Source organism: Cydia pomonella, chromosome 25, assembly GCF_033807575.1.
Source record: "Cydia pomonella isolate Wapato2018A chromosome 25, ilCydPomo1, whole genome shotgun sequence".
In the NCBI taxonomy this organism is placed as follows: domain Eukaryota; kingdom Metazoa; phylum Arthropoda; class Insecta; order Lepidoptera; family Tortricidae; genus Cydia; species Cydia pomonella.
In genome coordinates this window covers 6,434,041-6,459,048 of record NC_084727.1, presented here as the reverse complement: position 1 = coordinate 6,459,048, position 25,008 = coordinate 6,434,041, and the positions used below count along the sequence as shown (strand labels likewise).

The following is a 25,008-nucleotide window of genomic DNA, read 5'->3' as shown; positions in this document are numbered from 1 at the left end:
ACTATCTAGAACTGTTGAGATGCTAGGTATCAGACTAGCATTGGTCGAAATGCTAGCTCAGAACTTAGCAATTCCTCGATTTCGATAGTATTTTCGGACATAGTCTTACAAAACTATAAAACTATGCGATTTCAATTGCACTATGTAGTGAGCTGGCTATCCATAACTGCTGAGATGCTAGATAGCAGACCTGCTTTGGCTGGGATGCTAATTTCATAATTTTGTGGTTTAAGACATTTATTCTCATAAGAATATACATTATTCACTTAATATGAGAATTTAAATTTACCTTAATGCTATTCAATAACTTGGTGTGTATGTTTTGGCATCCCAAGGATACACGAGTACCTAAATTCGAATAGTTACTTATTTGAATAGTAGTAAGGTCGGTATTCGTAGCGCACCCGCGGCCGTGCGATGAAAAAACTACAATATTAATTAATTAAGAGCCCGGTAACGATTTTAGAGCAAAAATGTAAAATTGATAGATTTAGTTGTTGAAATTGTAATTGTACACCTTTTATTACGTAATATCTAAATAACACGTATTGGTTACTACGAGTATTAGCACGTTTTATCATCTAGCATTCGCTTGTTGTGTAATATGTAACGAAAAGGGACAGTTTTTAAAAATTAATCAAAAAATATGGTAGTATATTATACAAAATGATGTATATGGACAGTTTCAGCAAATGTTGTGGATTGTTGAAGTATCGAAAGTACGTTGAAATTAAGTCGATTTTCAGAGAAATTATCACTTGTTATGAAGTAATTTGTGGAAAAAATTTATTTCGTCAACTTTCATTTACACTGCTTCAAATTTATAACTATGCTTAGATATATTTAAAAATATGCTTTACGCACGTTGACCTAAACGTCCATCAAAAAATAATCATTACTAATTAAGCGACTCTGTTTTCAAAAAATGATTTGTTATAATGAAAGATAACAAGACGTGCTAATAGAAACCAGTACTTATTATTTATAATATTTAACAAAAGGTGTACAATTTCATACGCTAAATCTATCGATTTGACTTTTTTGTGACTAAATTCGAAAACGGCGTCTTAGTATGCGAGTGCAGTATTTAAGAATTAATAGATTTAGATCGAAATATATCATGGTTCGAATGTAAAAGTATTTTAGGGGCAGTTATTTTTTTTTTATGTTAGTTAACATGGTATAGCGGGTTTGTATTTGAAAACATTCGTTCAAGCTAATGGGCTGATTTTGTTTTTACATATTAGCAATTGTTATATTTAACTATTTAAGCGAAATGTTTTCACTTTTAATATCATATCGTTTAAGTTTATTTTTGAATATTTAGAACGAAAGACTATATTTAATACCCGGCGTTAGTTTGTTTGCGTTTGTAAATCTACTTTATTTCATTCTATAGGCACTATAATGGAATTCCATTGCAGAACTGAGATATTCATATGTTTGTCAGCGTGAATACGAGCTATGAAAATTCTGTAGATATAATAATTCTGGTGGGCAGTTAAAACAAAATATATGAATATCGAAGGTATTCTTACCGAATATGGCGTATACTACATTCGTTAGGTTAACTTGTATTTTTTTCTGGAATATCATGTTTTATTACTATATAAAACCGTTCAAAAACTCTTTTATCTACTCTAGGTACATGTGAGTACCTATGTTCTATGTTCAAGTGTTCAATTATAATAGCTATGTCACCTGCCGTTTAATAATATATAACTATGGCATTAGAAGGACGCTATTGTGTATTATGTCCTCGTTCGGTTTTGCGAGTGCGTCGATATATTTTAGAAGACAGATTACCATAAGCACAACCTCGAAATGCAGAATACCTACACGAACATGCTCATATTGAGGTAAATACACATTCTACTATGCATTACGATATTGACTTATATTGATTTATTACTACTGAGTTTTTATTGTTTTATTTGTAGGTTGCATTTAATAATATTCAAGCCACATGTCCTCGATGTTGGCAAACAGCTGAGATAACAGGCTAACAGACTGAGACGACCGGTTTGGCCTAGTGGGTAGTGAAGTGACCCTGCCTATGAAGCTAATGGTCTCGAGTTCAGATCCTGGTAAGGGCATTTATTCGTGTGATGAGCATGGATATTTGTTCCTGAGTCATGGGTGTTTTCTATGTATTTAAGTATTTATAAATATTTATATATTACATATATCGTTGTCTAAGTATTTAACGACCTAACTCTTAGCTGTGTTGGTTTTGGGGCGAAGTTCCATACAAAGTTGCCCTTGGTCCTTTCGTTCTAGAAAATAAAACTGTGTGTGTTCTAGTACACCGGGAATATCGCTATCTAGAACTGCTGAAATGCTAGGTATCAGACCAGCTTTCGCTGGGACGCTAAGATCAGAACTTAGTAATATCTCGATAACAATACTATTTTCGGACCTAGTCGATCAAAACTCTGCAAATTTCGTTCTAGAAGATAGAACTTTTTGGATTCTAGTGCATTAGAGAGCTGGCTATTGATAACTGCTAAGATTTTAGGCATCAGACTTGCATTGGCTGGGATGCTAAGCTCAGAACTTAGTAATTTCACGATTTTCCAAGTAGTTTCAGACTAAGTCTATCAAAACTCGGTCAAATTTCATTCTAGAAGATAAAACTGTGTGTGTCCTAGTGCACTAGAGTGATGGGTATCCAGTACTGCTGAGATGCCGGGTATGAAACCTGTATTGGCTGGGATGCTAAGCTCAGAACATAGCAATATCTCGACAACGAAACTATTTTCGGACATAGTCTATCAAAACTCAGCCAAATTTCGTTCTAGAAGACAGAACTGTGTGTATTCAAGTGCTTTAGGAAGCTGGCTATCTAGAACTTCTGAGATGCTAGGTATCAGACCAGCTTTCGCTGGGATGCTAAGCTCAGAACTTAGCATTACCTCGATTTCTATACCATTTTCAGTTATAGTCTTTCAAAACTCTACCAAATTTAGTTCTAGAAGATAGAACTGTGTGTATTTTAGTTCAATAGGGAGCTGGCGATCCAGAACTGCTGAGATGCCAGGTACCAGACCTGCATTGGCTGGGATGCTAAGCTCAGAACTTTCCAATATCTCGATATCGATACTATTTTCGTACATTGTCTATCAAAACTCTGCCAAATTTAGTTCTAGAAGATAGAACTGTGTGTATTTTAGTTCACTAGGAAGCTGGCTATCTAGAACTGCTGGGATGCTGGGTATCAGACCAGCACTGGCTGGGATGCTAGCTCAAATACTAAGCAATTTCATTATTTTCCGAGTAATTTCGGACTAAGTCTGTCAAAACACGGTGAAATTTTGTTCTAGAAGATAAAACTGTGTGTATTCTAGTGCATTAGGAAACTGGCTATATAGAACTCCTGAGATGCTAGGTATCAGACTAGCTTTCACTGGGATGCTAAGCTCCGAACTTAGTATTACCTCGATTTCGATACCTATATCGGACAATCTTCCAAAACTCGGCCAAATTTAGTTCTAGAAGATAGAACTGTGTGTATTTTAGTTCAATAGGGAGCTGGCTATCCAGAACTGCTGAGATGCCGGGTACCAGACCTGCATTGGCTGGGATGCTAAGCTCAGAACTTTGCAATATCTCGATATCGAAACTATTTTCGGAGATAGTCTATCAAAACTCTGCCAAATTTCGTTCTAGAAGACAGAACTGTGTGTATTCAAGTGCTTTAGGTAGCTGGCTATCTAGAACTCTTGAGATGTTAGATATCAGACCAGCTTTCGCTGGGATGCTAAGCTCAGAACTTAGCATTACCTCGATTTCTGTAACATTTTCAGATATAGTCTTTAAAAACTCTACCAAATTTAGATCTAGAGGATAGAACTGTGTGTATTTTAGTTCACTAATGAGCTGGCTATCCAGAACTGCTGAGATGCCAGGTACCAGACCTGCATTGGCTGGGATGCTAAGCTCAGAACTTTGCAATATCTTGATATCGATACTATTTTCGGACATAGTCTATCAAAACTCTGCCAAATTTCGTTCTAGAAGACAGAACTGTGTGGATGCTAATGTATTAGGGAGTTGACTATCTAGAACTGCTGAGGTCCTGGGTATTTGACTTGCATTCGCTGGGATGCTAAGCCCAGAACTTAGCAATTTCACGAATTTCAGAGTAGTATCGGACTATGTCTGTCAAAACACGGTGAAATTTCGTTCTAGAAGATAGAACTGTGTGTATTCAAGTGCACTAGGAAGCTAGGTATCTAGAACTCCTGAGATGCCGGGTACCAGACCAGCTTTCGCTGGGATGCTATGCTCAGAACTTTGCAATATCTCGATATCGATACCATTATCGGACATAGTCTTTCAAAACTTTGCCAAAGTTAGTTCTAGAAGATAGAACTGTGTGTATTTTAGTTCACTAGGGAGTTGGCTATGCAAAACTGCTGAGATGCCGCGTACCAGACCTGCATTGGCTGGGATGCTAAGCTCAGAACTTTGCAATATCTCGATATCGATACTATTTTCGGACATAGTCTATCAAAACTCTGCCAAATTTCGATCTAGAAGACAGAACTGTGTGGATAGTAATATACTAGGGAGCTGGCTATCTAGAACTGCTGAGATGCTAGGTATCAGACCAGCTTTCGTTGGGATGCTAAGCTCAGAACTTAGCATTACATCGATTTCGATACCATTATCGGACATAGTCTTTCAAAACTCTGCCAAACTTAGTTCTAGAAGATAGAACTGTCAGTATTTTAGTTCACTAGGGAGTTGGCTATCCAGAACTGCTGAGATGCCGGGTACCAGACCTGCATTGGCTGGGATGCTAAGCTCAGAACTTTGCAATATCTCGATATCGATACTATTTTCGGACATAGTCTATCAAAACTCTGCTAAATTTCGTTCTAGAAGATAGAACTGTGTGGATGCTAATGAACTGGGGAGCTGGCTATCTAGAACTGCTGAGATCCTGGGTATTAGACATGCATTCTCTGGGATGCTAAGCCCAGAACTTAGCAATTTCACGAATTTCAGGGTAGTATCGGACTAAGTCTGTCAAAACACGGTGAAATTTCGTTATAGAAGATAAAACTGTCTGTATTCTAGTGCAACAGGAAGCTAGCTATCTAGAACTCCTGAGATGCCGGGTACCAGAGCTGCATTGGCTGGGATGCTAAGCTCAAAACTTTGCAATATCTCGATATCAATACTATTTTCGGACATAATCCATCAAAACTCTGCCAAATTTCATTCTAGAAGATAAAACTGTGTGTATTCTAGTGCACTAGGAAACTGGCTATCTAGAACTCCTGAGATGCCGGGTACCAGACCTGTATTGGCTGGGATGCTAAGCTCAAAACTTTGCAATATCTCGATATCGATACTATTTTCGTACATAATCCATCAAAACTCTGCCAAATTTCGTTCTAGAAGATAAAACTGTGTGTATTCTAGTGCACTAGGAAGCTGTCTATCTAGAACTTCTGAGATGCTAGGTATCAGACCAGCTTTCGTTGGGATGCTAAGCTCAGAACTTAGCATTACATCGATTTCGATACCATTATCGGACATAGTATTTCAAAACTCTGCCAAACTTAGTTCTAGAAGATAGAACTGTGTGTATTTTAGTTCACTAGGGAGTTGGCTATCCAGAACTGCTGAGATGCCGGGTACCAGACCTGCATTGGCTGGGATGCTAAGCTCAGAACTTTGCAATATCTCAATATCGATACTATTTTTGGACATAGTCTATCAAAACTCTGCCAAATTTCGTTCTAGAAGACAGAACTGTGTGGATGCTAATATATTAGGGAGTTGACTATCTAGAACTGCTGAGGTCCTGGGTATTTGACTTGCATTCGCTGGGATGCTAAGCCCAGAACTTAGCAATTTCACGAGTTTCAGAGTAGTATCGGACTATGTCTGTCAAAACACGGTGAAATTTCGTTCTAGAAGATAGAACTGTGTGTATTCAAGTGCACTAGGAAGCTAGGTATCTAGAACTCCTGAGATGCCGGGTACCAGACCAGCTTTCGCTGGGATGCTAAGCTCAGAACTTTGCAATATCTCGATATCGATACCATTATCGGACATAGTCTTTCAAAACTTTGCCAAAGTTAGTTCTAGAAGATAGAACTGTGTGTATTTTAGTTCACTAGGGAGTTGGCTATGCAAAACTGCTGAGATGCCGCGTACCAGACCTGCATTGGCTGGGATGCTAAGCTCAGAACTTTGCAATATCTCGATATCGATACTATTTTCGGACATAGTCTATCAAAACTCTGCCAAATTTCGATCTAGAAGACAGAACTGTGTGGATAGTAATATACTAGGGAGCTGGCTATCTAGAACTGCTGAGATGCTAGGTATCAGACCAGCTTTCGTTGGGATGCTAAGCTCAGAACTTAGCATTACATCGATTTTGATACCATTATCGGACATAGTCTTTCAAAACTCTGCCAAACTTAGTTCTAGAAGATAGAACTGTCAGTATTTTAGTTCACTAGGGAGTTGGCTATCCAGAACTGCTGAGATGCCGGGTACCAGACCTGCATTGGCTGGGATGCTAAGCTCAGAACTTTGCAATATCTCGATATCGATACTATTTTCGGACATAGTCTATCAAAACTCTGCTAAATTTCGTTCTAGAAGATAGAACTGTGTGGATGCTAATGAACTAGGAAGCTGTCTATCTAGAACTTCTGAGATGCTAGGTATCAGACCAGCTTTCGTTGGGATGCTAAGCTCAGAACTTAGCATTACATCGATTTCGATACCATTATCGGACATAGTATTTCAAAACTCTGCCAAACTTAGTTCTAGAAGATAGAACTGTGTGTATTTTAGTTCACTAGGGAGTTGGCTATCCAGAACTGCTGAGATGCCGGGTACCAGACCTGCATTGGCTGGGATGCTAAGCTCAGAACTTTGCAATATCTCGATATCGATACTATTTTAGGTCATAGTCTATCAAAACTCTGCCAAATTTCGTTCTAGAAGACCGAACTGTGTGGATGCTAATATAGTAGGGAGTTGACTATCTAGAACTGCTGAGATCCTGGGTATTAGACATGCATTCTCTGGGATGCTAAGCCCAGAACTTAGCAATTTCACGAATTTCAGAGTAGTATCGGACTAAGTCTGTCAAAACACGGTGAAATTTCGTTATAGAAGATAAAACTGTCTGTATTCTAGTGCAACAGGAAGCTAGCTATCTAGAACTCCTGAGATGCTAGGTATCAGACCAGCTTTCGCTGGGATGCTAAGCTCAGAACTTAGCAATATCTCGATATCGATACTATTTTCGGACATAATCTATCAAAACTCTGCCAAAGTTAGTTCTAGAAGATAGAACTGTGTGTATTTTGGTTCACTAAGGAGCTGGCTATCCAGAACTTCTGAGATGCCGGGTACCAGACCTGCATTGGCTGGGATGCTAAGCTCAAAACTTTGCAATATCTCGATATCAATACTATTTTCGGACATAATCTATCAAAACTCTGCCAAATTTCGTTCTAGAAGATAAAACTGTGTGTATTCTAGTGCACTAGGAAGCTGTCTATCTAGAACTTCTGAGATGCTAGGTATCAGACCAGCTTTCGTTGGGATGCTAAGCTCAGAACTTAGCATTACATCGATTTCGATACCATTATCGCACATAGTATTTCAAAACTCTGCCAAACTTAGTTCTAGAAGATAGAACTGTGTGTATTTTAGTTCACTAGGGAGTTGGCTATCCAGAACTGCTGAGATGCCGGGTACCAGACCTGCACTGGCTGGGATGCTAAGCTCAGAACTTTGCAGCTAAGCTCAGATCTTTGCAATATCTCGATATCGATACTATTTTAGGACATAGTCTATCAAAACTCTGCCAAATTTCGTTCTAGAAGATAGAACTGTGTGGATGCTAATGAACTGGGGAGCTGGCTATCTAGAACTGCTGAGATCCTGGGTATTAGACATGCATTCTCTGGGATGCTAAGCCCAGAACTTAGCAATTTCACGAATTTCAGAGTAGTATCGGACTAAGTCTGTCAAAACACGGTGAAATTTCGTTATAGAAGATAAACCTGTCTGTATTCTAGTGCAACAGGAAGCTAGCTATCTAGAACTCCGGAGATGCTAGGTATCAGACCAGCTTTCGCTGGAATGCTAAGCTCAGAACTTAGCAATATCTCGATATCGATACTATTTTCGGACATAATCTATCAAAACTCTGCCAAAGTTAGTTCTAGAAGATAGAACTGTGTGTATTTTAGTTCACTAGGGAGTTGGCTATCCAGAACTGCTGAGATGCCGGGTACCAGACCTGCATTGGCTGGGATGCTAAGCTCAGAACTTTGCAATATCTCGATATCGATACTATTTTCGGACATAGTCTATCAAAACTCTGCTAAATTTCGTTCTAGAAGATAGAACTGTGTGGATCCTAATGAACTGGGAAGCTAGCTATCCAAAACTGCTGAGATCCTGGGTATTAGACTTGCATTCGCTGGGATGCTAAGCCCAGAACTTAGCAATTTCACGAATTTCAGAGTAGTATCGGACTAAGTCTGTCAAAAAACGGTGAAATTTCGTTCTAGAAGATAAAACTCTATATATTCAAGTGCACTAGGAAGCTGTCTATCTAGAACTCCTGAGATGCTATGTATCAGACCAGCTTTCGCTGGGATGCTACCTCAAAAGTTAATATTTACTCGATTTTTAGACTATTTCGAACAAAAATCCTTCGGAACTTTTTCAATTTTCATTCTAGAAGATAAACCTGTATGTCTTCTAATGCACTAGGGAGCGGGCTATCCAGAACTGCTGAGATGCTGGTTATCAGATTTGCATCGGGTGGGATGCGATGCTCGGAACTTAGCATTTACTGGATTTCAAGACTATTTTCAGACAATTTCCATCAAAACTCCGTCAAATTTCGTTCTAGAAGATAGAAATGTATGTATTCTAATGCACTAAGGAGCTGGCTATCTATAACTGGTTAGATGCCAGGTATCAGACCTGGATGGGCTGGGATGCTAGCTCAAAACTTAACATTTACTCGATTTTTAGACTATTTCGAACAAAAATCCTTCGGAACTTTTTCAATTTTCATTCTAGAAGATAAAACTGTGTGTTTTCTAATGCACTAGGGAGCGGGCTATCTAGAACTGCTGAGATGCTGGGTATCAGATCTGCATCGGCTGGGATGCGATGCTCAGCACTTAGCATTACATCGATTTCGATACCATTATCGGACTTAGTCTTTCGAAACTCTGCCAAACTTAGTTCTAGAAGATAGAACTGTGTGTATTTTAGTTCACTAGGGAGTTGGCTATCCAGAACTGCTGAGATGCCGGGTACCAGACCTGCATTGGCTGGGATGCTAAGCTCAGAACTTTGCAATATCTCGATATCGATACTATTTTCGGACATAGTCTATCAAAACTCTGCTAAATTTCGTTCTAGAAGATAGAACTGTGTGGATCCTAATGAACTGGGAAGCTAGCTATCCAAAACTGCTGAGATCCTGGGTATTAGACTTGCATTCGCTGGGATGCTAAGCCCAGAACTTAGCAATTTCACGAATTTCAGAGTAGTATCGGACTAAGTCTGTCAAAAAACGGTGAAATTTCGTTCTAGAAGATAAAACTCTGTATATTCAAGTGCACTAGGAAGCTGTCTATCTAGAACTCCTGAGATGCTATGTATCAGACCAGCTTTCGCTGGGATGCTACCTCAAAAGTTAATATTTACTCGATTTTTAGACTATTTCGAACAAAAATCCTTCGGAACTTTTTCAATTTTCATTCTAGAAGATAAACCTGTATGTCTTCTAATGCACTAGGGAGCGGGCTATCCAGAACTGCTGAGATGCTGGTTATCAGATTTGCATCGGGTGGGATGCGATGCTCGGAACTTAGCATTTACTGGATTTCAAGACTATTTTCAGACAATTTCCATCAAAACTCCGTCAAATTTCGTTCTAGAAGATAGAAATGTATGTATTCTAATGCACTAAGGAGCTGGCTATCTATAACTGGTTAGATGCCAGGTATCAGACCTGGATGGGCTGGGATGCTAGCTCAAAACTTAACATTTACTCGATTTTTAGACTATTTCGAACAAAAATCCTTCGGAACTTTTTCAATTTTCATTCTAGAAGATAAAACTGTGTGTTTTCTAATGCACTAGGGAGCGGGCTATCTAGAACTGCTGAGATGCTGGGTATCAGATCTGCATCGGCTGGGATGCGATGCTCAGCACTTGGCATTTACTGGATTTCAAGACTATTTTCGGACAATTTCTATCAAAACTCTGTCAAATTTCGTTCTAGAAGATATAACTGTATGTATTCTAATGCACTAGGGAGCTGGCTATCCAGAACTCCTGAGATGATGGCTGTCAAACCTTGGATTTCAGCTCGAACTTAGTTTTAGTTAGAAGAAACCTACAATTTTTTTTGATGTTCGTATCCCATACATAATATGTAAAAAAAATTTTTTACAGTTTTGACTAGAACTCATTATAGATCGCCTAGAAATGTTACTAGCTTCCATTTAAATGCTATTTTGAGGCTGTGGAGTGGATAACGGCTGGGATGCTAGTGTGTCAAAATGGGAAGTTAGCATCTCATTTTCAATTTTCATTTTTTTCGCGTAAATAAGTAGAACTATTAAAAAAAACTACCTAGAACTATAGAACTATTAGGGATGCTACTAGAACTCTCAAGAAAACTTGAGATGCTAACACTTGATATGCTAGGTTCACAGACACGTCTTTAATGCACTCCATCCTGTGGTTGTCGTGCCTCTAAAAACCTCGTTTACAAAATTTTACTTACCCCCCACGTTGCACAATGTACTATTTTTATTAGCTGCACGCTTTGACATTAGTTTACTGCATAATAAAGCTATCAATATTACACTTTTAATATCAGTAATGAGAAAAAACAAAAAAGTATTCACGAGACGTCATCGCCATTTTCAAGCTTAGCCAGAAGTCCATATAAGGTATAACAAAGCATCAATAGCCACAAGGAGTTCTAGTGCCATTGACATACGATTGAATTTCTACTACCTGCTTTGCAAAAGTACGTACAGTTTCTGTTTACAAGTGTTCATTCCCATGCCGAAGCAAAACAACAGTCGCAAACAATTAGTACGTGACCTAAAAATGGGGAGGGGAATAGGCCAGCCACCTGCACCCGGTGTGAGGGGGCCTTAGAAGTTATTCATAAAGCTAATTCATTTTCAACTTTATGTGTTAAAAAATTGGGTAGTCGGACCAAGCCAACTCTGCAAAGGAGGATAGGCAGATTTGTGTAGACACTGGCCCATGAACCAATAAGAATAAGCGACATACCATCGGTTTTTTTTTTTGTATGGCGACACTTGTCAAATCTGTTTACAAAAAATTATCACACAAAAAAACTAAAGTATCGTGACACGATCATCGACAATAACAAACCTTCAATGACAGATTGTGAAAATGTCAGTATAAACTTCAAACTTCTATGAAAATATGACCCAAATTTTCGTTCTAAAAAAATCATTAGGTACACAAAATGCTAATACTTTTTAACTATTTTTTAATTTGCTTTTTATGAATGTAACCATGGAATACGTGTTTTTAAATAAATTATGTTCATAGTATATGTAGGTATACAGCGCAGTGGCAGACAGCTTCGTGAATGGCGACCCTGTAACCTTCGTGTTATTTGGGCTTTGAGCGAAGGTGAAGTGTTTTGTACAAGCACGTGAAAATGGTTTAATGGTGGCATTTATTAAGCCGAGAAGTTTTATCTAGTCTTTTGTTTCTTGGTTTTACTAATCCCATTACTAAAATTCACAATAGTTTGCTTGGAAACAATGAAGCAGCACTCTTATTTTCAGTAATATTTTTACTAGAAATTACAAATCTATAGAATAATTCATGGGATTCAGTAAGCTGCAATTTAATTTCAAGTAACCATAATTGCAATGTACAGATGCGTCCGCACCTGAGCCTGATCCAAGCGATCCAAACGCTATCGATACACACCACAAATATTTAGATCCCGTAAGGAACGATCACTTCTTACGTGATCTAAATTTGCGTGGCACGCTCCAATCGCGCTTGGATTGATTGGATCAGGATCAGGTACGAGTGCTTCTGTAAATTGCAATTATGGTTACTTACATGTCGCTGGCCCATTTTACAGGTTTCTTTGTTATATGTTCAACGTAGTTAAAATTAGACTTAGTTATAGTGACATGACAACGTTCAAATTTCAAATCGTCAAAAGTGAAACCTAGAACTGTAATATTGAGCTAGTGAAGTGACACTTGCATAATTCTTCAGTATGCAGTTTTACAGGGTACAAGGAGCGAATTGTTTATATTTTGACAGCTACTCTTCGAATAATAGGAAATGATAAATTAAATCTAAGTAAGGGCTGTATGAATGTAACAACGTGAATGCAATATGTAACTAGTAACTGTAAAAATAAAACAGGCACTTAAAGTTTAAATAAAATATCAAATATTTAGTAAAATTACTAAATTTTAAGTAACTTTATTTCAAGTTAAATGACAGTTCTTCATCTAGAATATATAATTAATTGAAGCAAACCTTGGCAAATTCAGACAAATCTACGACGTTTGAATACAGTACTATTTATTTTTACGTATTTAACAAAGGCATCTGCCCCTCAGCGCATTTTTTTTCAAGTTTTGCTTGCATTTCAGACAGCGTAAGCTCCTTTGAAACTTTGGATTTTATTTTTAAATACTTACATTAAAATTAAATGTAATCAGCTGATCGCACAAATATATAAAAAATTAAATAAATAAATGAAATTGCTGTCCGATCAGCTGATTATATTTTAAATGTATTTAAGATAAAAAAACCCTAAAAAACAAACACACAAAACACTTAGCAAAAAACAGAAATTATACTGGGAGAAACCCCACGACTTTAGTAAGTCCGCCGTTAATAAGTCCATGTCAACTAACGAACGACACACCACAGCACCACACACTAATTTTTTTGGGACAATCACAATTTTTCGTCGTTTCGCCGATGAGGTTACAAGCAAAATGGACGAGTCAAGGATAGATACTGGGTACGCGTGCGGGGGGAGGGGCGGCCGGTGCGTTTACAAACCTTGTTATTAGTACACTTTACTAATATCTATAACGCTAATTTACTGTTTACGGAAATAAGAATAAAACTCATAAGAATAAGAAAGGGATTTGTTAGAAATTAGAATTGACTTTTAATTAATAATACTCATTTGTAGCCACCGACTTTAATAAATCCCATTTGTAATATCTAGTAATCTTTACGTACTGGAGATAGTACACCATTTATAAACCCAAGGAAAGTTATATAGAATTTGTACAACTCTGTTATTCCGAGTAAAGAATATTAATTTCACGATTAAGTACAACCGTATTGTATTTCCTATACTATGAAATTAATAAAATTTTCTTGAAATTATAATATTTACTATCGCCTAGAAAAAAAATGTAAAAATTAATAGAGTTTGCTATTTCCGTCTTTTAGATATCAGGTTTTTAATTCGAACAATATTTTTTTCTCTCAGTGTATATTTATTATTATCATCCCTACGGCGTTTATGATATCTGTTTGGCACAGCGCCAGTTCCATGAATAGCCCTGCGTCTAGTTTCTCAAACTGTACACTATCCATCTTTCACCAATATAACTATGCTTGGGAAACATCGTGCCTCAGATATTGGGTGAATAGATGTCGGAAATTTATAGATACGACGTGTTTACATGAGTGCACGGTGTTTTATGGAAGCCTAAAAAGTGACATCGCCATTTTATTCCAAATTACTGTAGTTTAGATCATTACAAATGCGAGACTAAAACTCCCGCGTTTCTAATATGTGTAGTTATTAAGAAATAAATTTTTGAAAATCTTGTTTGTGACCCCCGACAATTACGGAAAAAATGTACATTTCGCAAATTAATTAAACTTTTCTGTTGTTCAAAGTGTTGTTCGATAAGCCATTCAAAGACATCACCCCTCAATTCAATAAGCTCACGATTAAATAATCTGCACTCAAACAACACGCATTCGTCCACTTAATATTGACAATGAGCAATGAAATACAAACAAGAAACCTTGAATAGTGAATAGCGTTTTTATAGGTTCGTAGTAAAATTTTACTATAAAAGTTAGAGCCAGTGCCAAAGTGGACTCTTACGATTTCATTATGGCAATAAAAAAATAGCACTTCGTTACAGTTATTATCGTAATCTAAATCGTAATGTTTATATGTTTTGCACAGAATCAGCTGTGCCAAATACGAGAACTATAAGCGAGTACATACATTTAATAGCCATGGTGAAATGTAAAACATATACCTAACCCTCATCTAAACTTGTTAAAATCGTTGAAAAAGTATAACGGTTTACCGTTATACTTACTTATGGAAATATGCAAGTAAGTATAACGGGTTGGGATTGACTAGCAAATTATCTTTTCGCGGATTAGACAAAGTAATATTTTTTGTTTTAATTAACATGGATTTCCGCAAAGTAACGCCTGATTCTATTCAGTCTTTTATCCTTGTATTGCTGTAGTTTCAAAACTGGTTGGGTCCGAAGGGCCTTTCCACAGCTGAGGGGCTATGGGACCAACCTCGAAAACACAATAAAGCAGGGACTGCATAACCGAAAAATAACGATACCTCGAATAAACAGTATGGGTATGACGTCATACCGGTTTAATCCCAACCATTTAGGTAGCCGAATAAATTTATTTCGCTACCGAAAATAACGGTACCACGGTACCGTTATTTTTTCGGGTACATTAACCGCTTTCATAAAGCTACCCTATAGCGGATAGTTTAATTTGCTCGGGACAAAAACACAGTATGAGGGACAAGTGTTTGTCTTTCCCTACAAGCTGGGCTATAACCGCGAACATCGAAGTTAGTCAATTACGGGCCTTTTTCTCTGTCACTCTAATTACGTCTTAATGAGAGTAAAAGAGAAAGATATCCGGATTTTGGTTTTCGCGATAGGCCCCCTGGCAGTGGCGTAGCGAGGGGGGGGCTAGGGGGGCCATGGCCCCGGGCGGCACATGAGAGGGGGCGGCAAACACGGAATTTAAAAATATAAAATTATGTAATCCAAATTTTTCAAATCGCGTCACGAAACGCGCCAACGCATCGCGGGAGCCAACGGCGCGAGGCGAGGCGGCGGTGCAGGGCGTCTACCGCGAAAACCCAAATTCGTGAATTGCGTGGATCTTTCTATTTTTCTCTCACTAAGACGTAATTAGAGTGACAGAGAAAAGTGACCGCAATTGACGAACTTCGATTTTCGTAGTTATAGGCCCAGGGGCGGTCCATCGCTGCCGAAATGCGGTGTTCGGAGCCACCGCCGATCTTACACGATTGTCCGCTGGTTATATGTTATGTTAAATAACGTCACATCAAATTGAACACAGCGCCCTTTGCCGGGTGCCATCGGCGCCTTCATACTAAAAATCTGGACATAGCCCGACGTACGTGGCGCGCCGCGCGCGTTCGGATGCCGGGCGCCCTCAGTGCCCTGTGCCCTCATGCCAAAATAGTCGGGCGTAGCCCGATAAACGTGGCGCGCTGCACGCCATCGAATCACGATCACAGAATAAGTAATAGTATTTGTCACAATCATGTAAAAAGCATCGGGCGTAGCCTGACGTAGGTATTGGGCGCTTTGCGTGCGCTGCTGCCGCTGCTGTACTAAAGGCGCCTTCGCACAAAAATAATGTAAAATGAATTTAAATAATGAATCACAAAATGATAACCCTTAAATGAATTAAATAAAAAATTCGTTCAAAAACTAAAACCAGACTACTGAAATTCGCGCTCTAAGACGTATGAAGCAAGAAAAAAATCTAATCAGAAATAATACTTTACTTTTACCTTAAAGTTTATGACCGCAGCATACGACCACGGCTGTCCTTTAAATATGTTTGTGAATATTGAATATACCTACACCGTGGGAACGAGGAACCTGACAGATTTTAAAGGAGTATTCTTGACCGCATATAGCGTGTTTAGTGGAATCAGTATAAAAAGCAAATTGTATAAAAGTTGGTCCCAGATACGTATTTCAGGATTTTTATAATAAATCACCCCCAACCCTTTAAATTAAAAACAACATACCCACACTTTTTTTTGCCAAATTTAACCAAAACTCATGCAACATTTTTTGCTCCTTATGACCAGGAGTGCGACGTTAAAATCTGTCGGGTTACCTACTTGTTCCCACATTGTGTACAAAATGTATTAAGTAAATTATGTTTTGTTTTGTTTCTTTATATAAAACATGATAAATATAAAGTATTTTCTGTTTTCTTTCGTATTTAAGATGAGATTTTTTTTCTTTTTTCATAATTTTTTCACGTCTGCCGTATGCCGGATGACCTGTGGGCCAAAACAGCCACCTGTTGGGTCCCACAGGTTGTAAGGCGTCACGGTTGACCTCTTCGGAGATGGCGGGACGAACTTGATGCCTTCGACAGAGACTGGTGGGAGACTTCCGAGGATAGGGACACGTGGAAGAATAAGAGGGAGGCCTTTGCCCAGCAGTGGGACAGTATGAGCCCTATTTTCAATAGTCGAGTTTCAGTTTTTGAACTTATTTGTTGTATTTTACCATTTTTAGTCAACTTTTTTTTATCTAATAATAAATATTGATCATAAACGGGGCGGCAAATTTCTGATGGGCCCCGGGCGGCAAAAACACACGCTACGCCGCTGCCCCCTGGGGTAGGGTGGTTAGAGTAATACCCAGAAGAAGTAACTAAGTGTTAATTCTTGCCCCGGTGATAGCCTTACCCCACCTTACCTTATATATTTACATCGCAAAATATTGGGTTCGGGTGTAGCAAAGGGTACCCAGGAAAAAAAATCTTCGGTGTGATGTCAAATTGACAGTACTTTTTTATGATTGTATCCAAAGAGTAGTATAATATATTGAATTGTATCTTACAGAATATGTCAAATTAAGCAGGTTTTACTTGAAAACTTTTTTCTAAAATTTTATAAGACTCCAAAATATGAAGATTTTGAAGGACTTGGATTTTCATGATTTGCACGAAAATCCGAATCGGAGCACCCCATTATCCACATAGTCTTACTCTTACGATTGTGAGTTCGCTTTGATAATGACTCGACGAAGTAAGGTGGAAACAGTGGCTCAGCTTGAACAGTAGCTCAGTCGCCCAAATATCGTAAATACCTTTCTCGTGTTGATATTAAGTTGAGTGAGCCACTGCACCCGGCTTTTTTCTACCGAGCCACTGTTCCCTCCTTGACCTTACTTTTTATTTTTACATATTTAAAGCTAACTGCAAAAGAATGAGAGTGAATAGACACCCTAGGGTAAGCATGTGCCATCCTAGACTGCATCGGCACTTACCATCAGGTGAGATTGTGTCCAAATGTTTACCTTTTCCTAATAAATAAAATATGTCTACAGCTCACAGAACAGAGCCATTGTAGCCATTTGTTTAGACAAGATACGAGCAAAAGAAAGCAAAGCCTAAACCCACCCTCCATAACCCACGTTCCGAGTCATTCGCTAGACACGCTTCCTACGCGTTTCAAATAGGTCAATCGGCAGTGCCCTTGTTTCCTTAATGCTTTGTTTTTAAGTCGTATTTTACAGGCAGGTCGTATTTTTATTTTATTTTAAAGGCAAGAGAGAAAAGATACTGGAGGAGGCCTTTGCCGACAGGCACACTGAACTAAGAGACTTTATATGACTATTCAAGACTTACTATCAAAAAGAACAATCATGTTCAGAACAAAGGGCTAAATAATAATAAACTCCAGCAAGTGGACAAAAACTAGAGCCTGGAAGGAAACTAGCGCAATGACCCTATACTGCAGATCATGTTTCTTTAAATTCATACCAATTCAACTAAGTCAAAGGAATAGAAGAAAACTTTAAGATTGAGAGAGAGTAGAAGAGAGACAAACAAGACTGAAACATTGGATTAATGCAGAAATTTGTTTCTTTAAAAAATTACTTCACTGATGTGACTTTAAAAACCTTAAGAAGCAGAAGTGTTATTCGAAGCAAAACTATTTTCTGTGATTAATTGAATTAGCAGTCATTCAACCATGTTTTAAAATAAATAAAATACTAAACTTACGATATTGCGACGATGCGCGACGCTTCGTCGCCTCTGGGATCCAAAAACAATTCGGTGCCTTGGTGCACCCATTCTCCACCAAACGGACGAAATTTCCCCTCCGAATCATGCAGGCAAAAGTATATTTTCCCGTCAACATGAGGAATGGTCACTTCTATCTCAGTTCTCCATTCTTCACTCTTAACTTTACGCAATTCGTAATTAGAACTAATCACATCACAGCTACCACCTCGCAAGCCTTCATTAGGGGTTAATCTCCATGAATAATGCCCCAAAAACTCACCACCACGCACATTTAATAAATATTTACATTTGTTTTCTACGCACGATTTTTCTACCACTTTAAACGACATTATCCATTGTTTCGTAGGTGCATTTACCAAAGCGTGCGCATTTACTAATATACACAATATTAAACCACAAGTCCGTAACACTTTTGGTATTAAAACCATTTTTACGAAGGCGTAAACGCGAAAAATAAGATATGCAAACGCATATAGCTATAACGACATGTTTTCCTCTCTTGACAGTTAGGCGGCAATTGTTGCCGGAACTGCAGTAAAACTTGAGTGCTACGAGTATTTTGTCACATCCGGAGACGAATGAAATATTTTAATTTGTTTGATTTCATTATTTATGTAGCTATTTGGATATATTTTAAGTACATTTTATAAAACAATTATTAGTTTCGTTTCCTTTTTTTATTTTATAAGGTAAGGTAAAAGTTAAAAAAATATATTTTTTGATGAGGGTATACTAAGAAACGTCAATGCATTGAGAGCCGTTCGAAAATGATAACTTATCTTTAATTATAATAATACCACATAAGTGAATTTGCAAACTTATGGAGACGTAACAGACTTTAAATAGGAGATTTGTATTTTAATGTACTTTCCTATGTTTTGTAAATTATTCGTTTCTTAATTGTACGTTATTTAAATATAAAAATAAACTGAAGTTTGATTTTTGAACACACACAGAGTTAATAAATTGCCAGGAAGAAATATTTAAGAAAATATAGTTTGTGGTATAAATACAAATCAGGATCTTTAAATTTCGATAAGTAAAATCTCATATCTGCCTAATTTGTGTGATGTGAAAACCTGTTTCATGAGATATCTTTTAAGTTTTTACAAATAATTTCCTTTAAGACCATTTAAGACTCTGAGAGTTCTCAGGAGTACTAAGTTTATACGCTGGCAAGTCATTGTCAAACTGTCAAATGCTCTTCAAGTTGGCTGTCTTGAATTGAAGACACCGGAAGATTTTGGCCGTCAAAAAACGAGTGTGTTGGCTCAATTTTAGACAAATATTAATCAATTATCACCTAATTACTATTTATAATGATTGTTACGCTGTTTAAGTAGTCTTCAAATTAGTTTAATTGACTTATCGCCGTGTCAACAACACGGAAGCGTGGTAGTCTTCTTTGTTTGAGTTTTTGTTATATCATCATGATTTGTAGCTGTGAATAAATTAATATTTTGTTGGGTTTTCTCATGGAAACTGACAAAATGGAAGTGCGGGAAGCTGGGGACGGGGCTGCAGCGGGTGAATTTGTCAGAGTTCCGTCAAAAAGATACACCTGGTCCGAAGTAAGACAAGCTGTACATGACTTGAGGAAGGAGTTGTCTTCTCTTTCCATGATGGTCCCTATGGCTATTTCCTTTCGGAAACTTGGTAACGGGAAGACCAGGATCTACTTTCTGAGGACGCCGCAGAACGGTTGGGAGATTACTTTGCTATACACTGATGTGACTCCATCTCCTCATGCCAATAACACCAGGTACTATATTATATTCTATTCTATTTCTAATAAGACCGTTTTTAAATCGTGTGTTCGAATTGGGGTTTTGTGTGCTGGGTCGTTTTTCATTGCTAATCTTTGAGTTTAGTTATAAGTTAACTGTTATTTACTGTGTCCTGATGAAGGTAAACTCCCAGATTTATACCCATAGGTACCTTTTGATTTTAGCAATCAGCAGTTTTAACCACATTAATAAGGAATTTGTCCTTGTTAAGATTTTCATTTCCTGTTTAATATTAAGTAATTCATAATTTATTAAACGGAAACATAAGTACTAAAACACAACCATCATCTAAATCCACATCACAGGCTTCTTCAAAAGCGTAGGTTCTAAACGGAATCTGCAAAAAAACCCAAGCCAATCCAATCTTCTTCTTCCTTGTGATATCCCCATGGCTGAGGGATGTGACAACTGTGGACACTCTTTACCCGTGCTCTCCAAGCCGCTCTATCTTGGGTCTGGTTCATGCTAGCCTGAAATGTGGTTTTTGTCCCTGAAGTTATTCTGTCCGCCCAACGCATCAGTCAACCAATCTAATCTACATCAGTGATAATCAGCCACAGGCTTTGTCAAATCAATTTCTCAAAGTGTAGGTAGGTATAATCAATAAATAAAATATAAAAGTAATTTTTTAACAAGCAATACTTCAATTTTATATTAAAGGAAAAAATTGAAAAAGGTATGCTTCCGGTTGCGGGTTCAAGTCCTGCCAGAAGTATAACTTTTTCCATTTTCTCCCTTTAATATAAAAATACTGCTGCTTACCATCAGGTGGGCCATATGCTCATTTGCCACCACATAGTATAATTTTTTTTTTATATAATATTATATAAAACAATCTAGCTCAGACTGACCCAGTCTCACAATAAGCTCAATAAGGCTTATGTAGTGGGTACTAGATGACAATATGAATATAAAATGATGACTGATCTGGTCTAGCGGGTAGTGACCCTGCCTATGAAGCTGATGGTCCTGGGTTTGAATCCTGGTAAGGACATTTATTTGTGTGATGAACACAGGTATTTGTTCCTGAGTCATGGATGTTCTATGTATAACGTATTTGTATATTATATATACCATTGTTTGAGTACCCACAACACAAGCCTTCTTGAGCTTACTGTGGGACTTAATCAATTTGTGTAAGAATGTCCCTATAATATTATTTATAAAAATACTTATTAAATAAAAACATTTGTATCACAATACATCAGGTTCCATATTATGTTTAGTAACACTTAAGAGCTATGTTAGACTTTTTTATAAAGAAATCTAACAAAGCACAGGCAATACTTATGTACGGAAGCTAAACCTGGGCCCTCACCAAATGCCAAATGAACAAGATACATATCTGCCAAGTTTCCATGGAACGAAGCATGCTAGGAATAAGAAAAGCTGATCGGATAAGGAACCAGGTGATAAGAAGCAGAACCAAGATGCACAACATTGTAACAAGAATTAGAAGGTAGAAATGGAAGTGGTCAGGTCATACCAGTAGAGGAATAATAAATGGAGTAAAAAGGTGATCCAGTGGTACCCAAGAGGCTGTAAAAGGAAAAGAGGAAGGCAGTTCAAACGATGGGATGACAACATCAGACCTGTTGCTGGTGCCACATGGAGCAGGGTTGCCAGAGAAGGAGGAGGAATGGAGAAGGCTGGAGGAGGCCTATGCTGACTGGCAAGCGGGCACCCAATACATTTAACAACACATCAGGGAAGAAACAAATAAACAGCATTTGGGTGTCATGACAAGAAGGCTATAATAATAAATAAATAAATAATAAAAACAAAGCACAGAAGATTCAATTAATAAAATAAAAATGTATAACACTTAAAAAATATTAGATCCCCCAATCCCCTCCACAGCCTCATGGATCCCTTGACCTCCTCGTAACAAGCAGATCCATGGAGCTGCCACAGACGGCCTATCTGTGGTCATCTGCAGGATACTGTTGCCAGTCCCTCGCACACGTCAAATAATGGATGCCAACTTTTATAGGAAACCTCTATAACTCAGGAACAAGTTCAGCATCTGAAATGCACACAAAAACACCTTTAGCAGGATTCAAACTCAGGACTAGCGATGGACAATTTCTGAAACATTTCTCGTAGTTCCTTAACGGTGACATATTTCAACTTTTGAAAATTACATAATTGACAAGAAAGGTTTCTGATACAAAATGTTACCGCATAAATTTCACTTAAATTTCATGCAACTTTTCCGCTACTGCTGACTTCATCAGTTGGACGGATTGTGATCGGAAAATTCGAGAACATATGACAGTAGCCGCGTGGTTAAGGGGTAATCGCACACAATGGACTAAGTTCAAGTCCACGCTACGCTGCGCCTTTTTTCCTTTTTTTTCAATTTTTTAAGCATATTTGCTATTTGTTTTGCTTCGTATGTGTATATTAGACCAGGGGTTCCCAAAGTGTGCGCCGCGGCGCCCTGGTGCGCCGTAGAAAGTAAAGAGGGGCGCCGTGAGTTCTATCACTATCCGAAACCACAAATATTCGCGGGTACCTATTTGAGCGCTCGCATCGGTAAATAATATAGCGCCGTGATTTTAAATTTACAAGGGCGCCGTTGCAAAATACTAACCTTGTAACTGCGCCGCATGTTGAAAAAGATTGGGAACCCCTGTATTAGACAATTATTTCATTTTAATCTCTCATATATGAAATTTCATTTTACTCTTTCTTATTCGTTATCCTAATACACCATAATATTCGTAATGTCTTTATTGAGCATTATAGACTCCGCTTGACGTTTTATTCTATTTGGCATGATGATCATTCCAATAAAAAAAATTGTGAACAATTATGAGACAGTAAAGCAGGCAGATCTTTAACAAATTCTTTGTCTAAATATATTATATAGCAAAGTCTCCCCGCCGCGTCTGATCGCTAAAAACTCGAAAATTAAGAAAGATTGAAAGAAATATAAGCGAAATATTCCATTTGAAACTTACAGTAACTTACATGAAATTTAAGTGTAAGTTTCACTTTGGAAACTTACAAGCTGCCCATCACTACTCAGGAACTCTTCCTTCGTAAGGCAGGTTCACTACCAACTAGGCTAGGAAGCTGTCTTAAATGTAATTATTTCACACCTTAAAACGAAATATTAAAAAAGCACATTATTTGTTACAATTGGATATTTTAGCTCTAGAAAGTGATCTCTACCAGACAATTTTAAGAAGTAGAAAATATCTACTAATAGTTACTGAGTTGCCATTGGAATGTTTACAAAATTATGAAATTACTAAAATTTAAAACTCTGTAACTTCTGATATTTATGTATCGAAATTCACCGTTTCCAAACTGAATTTTTCTTCTGGGAATCCAGGAACTTTTCCAATTGTTCCCGGATTCCCGGTCCCCAACTTACACCTCTGTACTACTAATTAATGAGGTTACTTTGCTAATATTAACGACCACAGTGAAACAATACCAAATTAACAATTATGTCTGTAATTGCCTGTTTTGAATTTTAAATTGCTTACATCACTCTCAGCACAAAAGAAAGTGATATTAACATATTTATATGTGTCATTTGGTGCTGCAACTGTTTACATAATAAGAGTGCTTAAAAATTGTAATTTACTCCTCTTTCTTACTAATTTTATTATTTTGGCCTTTTTTTGCCATGGCTCATGGAGCCTGGGCTCCGTTTGGCGCTCAATCCAGAGAATTGTAGGGTTAAAAATATTTTTTTTGTACTCTAACTCAGTGTTATTAATAATTATTGTTCTTGTGTTCTTCTCCTTTCCATCCTGTTACCCCCTGCTGTGGTGTAGGGCTCGAACCATTTTCTTCCACTAACTCCAGTCTTCGGTCAGCTTGGGTTCTTGTGTAATTCTTACAAATACAAATCTGTAATATATACTATTGTAGCCGCCATGCAGGTCAGGATCTCAACGACTTAAATAAAACTTCGATTGATAATAAAGTGAAGTATAATCTTCCAAAAGATACTGGTTTAGGGTTCTTGCCAAAACGGTTCAATGTAGAAAGTGGGTGTTGATAGTATGGAGGATGATGAAAGAGGTATTTGCAATATATGTTCAGTACAAAAAGTGGTTTAAATTTAGATGCTTCTAATTGGCCGCGTTAGAAAATATGTGGAGCGCTCCTATTGGTGCTTTTGAAAAGCCTCCGAATACTAGCCGAGCCCGACGGCTGCGTTTAGCTACTGCATTGATTTTATACAATAATAAGTTGCATTCGCAACAACTATAAACAATGAAAATGTACGGAAATTCCTACTATGTGAACCATTTTATTGCTCTTGAGTATAATAGTGATATACAAACCTAGTTGGCAGTGACCCTGCCTTGGCAGGTCGGGTTCGAAGCCTGGTGAAAGGACATTTATTTGTGTCAATATTTCATCAGATGTCAGCCAAAACTCACTAATTACTTCCACAAGTTCAGAGCCATACTGAACAAAGCAAGAATGATTTTAGTGAGTACCTACCGTAAGAGCGTTACACTTCTTAAACAGCCACCGGGATTCCAAGTCATATTGAAAATTTACCAGTTACGATGTGCTACCCATACTAAATTAGACTTTAACAAGCAGAAATGACTGCTGACAATGCTATTTATTAAGCTTAGAATAAATTTAACAGTGGAAAAATTACTGCCTTAGGTGAGACTTGAACTAACGGTCTCTGGATCGATACTCCATTGCTCTGCCAACTGACCCACCAAGACCTCATCCGTAGCCAGCAAAATAACTATAGCTTTTTATATTATTCTAAGCTTAACAGCATCGTTCGCAGACGTTTTTGCTTGTAAAAAAATAATTTAATATGCATATTGTCGCCTAGTACCCGCAGTACAGTCACGTCTGAAAATATCGATACGGAAAAAGTGCCAAAAATATGTATACACGACCTTATTTCTTATATATTAAGGTAGTGTATACATATTTTTGGCACTGTGTCCGTATCGATATTTTCAGACGTGACCGTACAAGCTTTGCTTAGTTTGTGGCTAAGTTGATTTGTGTAAGATTGTCCGTAATATTTATTATTTTATTTATTTTTCCTATTACCTTAGTAAAGCTA

General features: G+C 37.7%; 2 protein-coding genes across 2 annotated transcripts in view; one reads left to right on the top strand and one right to left on the bottom strand.

Moving 5' to 3' along the window:
* The window catches only part of LOC133531355 (unextended protein-like), a 103,173-nt gene extending 84,414 nt beyond the window's left edge, over positions 1-18,759 (bottom strand). Inside the window, exon 1 of the mRNA XM_061869516.1 lies at positions 18,130-18,759. Coding sequence (XP_061725500.1) covers positions 18,130-18,581 — 452 coding nt within the window. The 5' untranslated portion in view covers positions 18,582-18,759. The remainder of the gene's footprint in view (positions 1-18,129) is intronic.
* A 591-nt stretch (positions 18,760-19,350) lies between these two features.
* LOC133531324 (dipeptidyl peptidase 9) overlaps positions 19,351-25,008 on the top strand; it is a 61,513-nt gene continuing 55,855 nt past the window's right edge. The window contains exon 1 of the mRNA XM_061869462.1: positions 19,351-19,915. Within this exon, the coding sequence (XP_061725446.1) occupies positions 19,629-19,915 (287 nt within the window). The 5' untranslated portion in view covers positions 19,351-19,628. The remainder of the gene's footprint in view (positions 19,916-25,008) is intronic.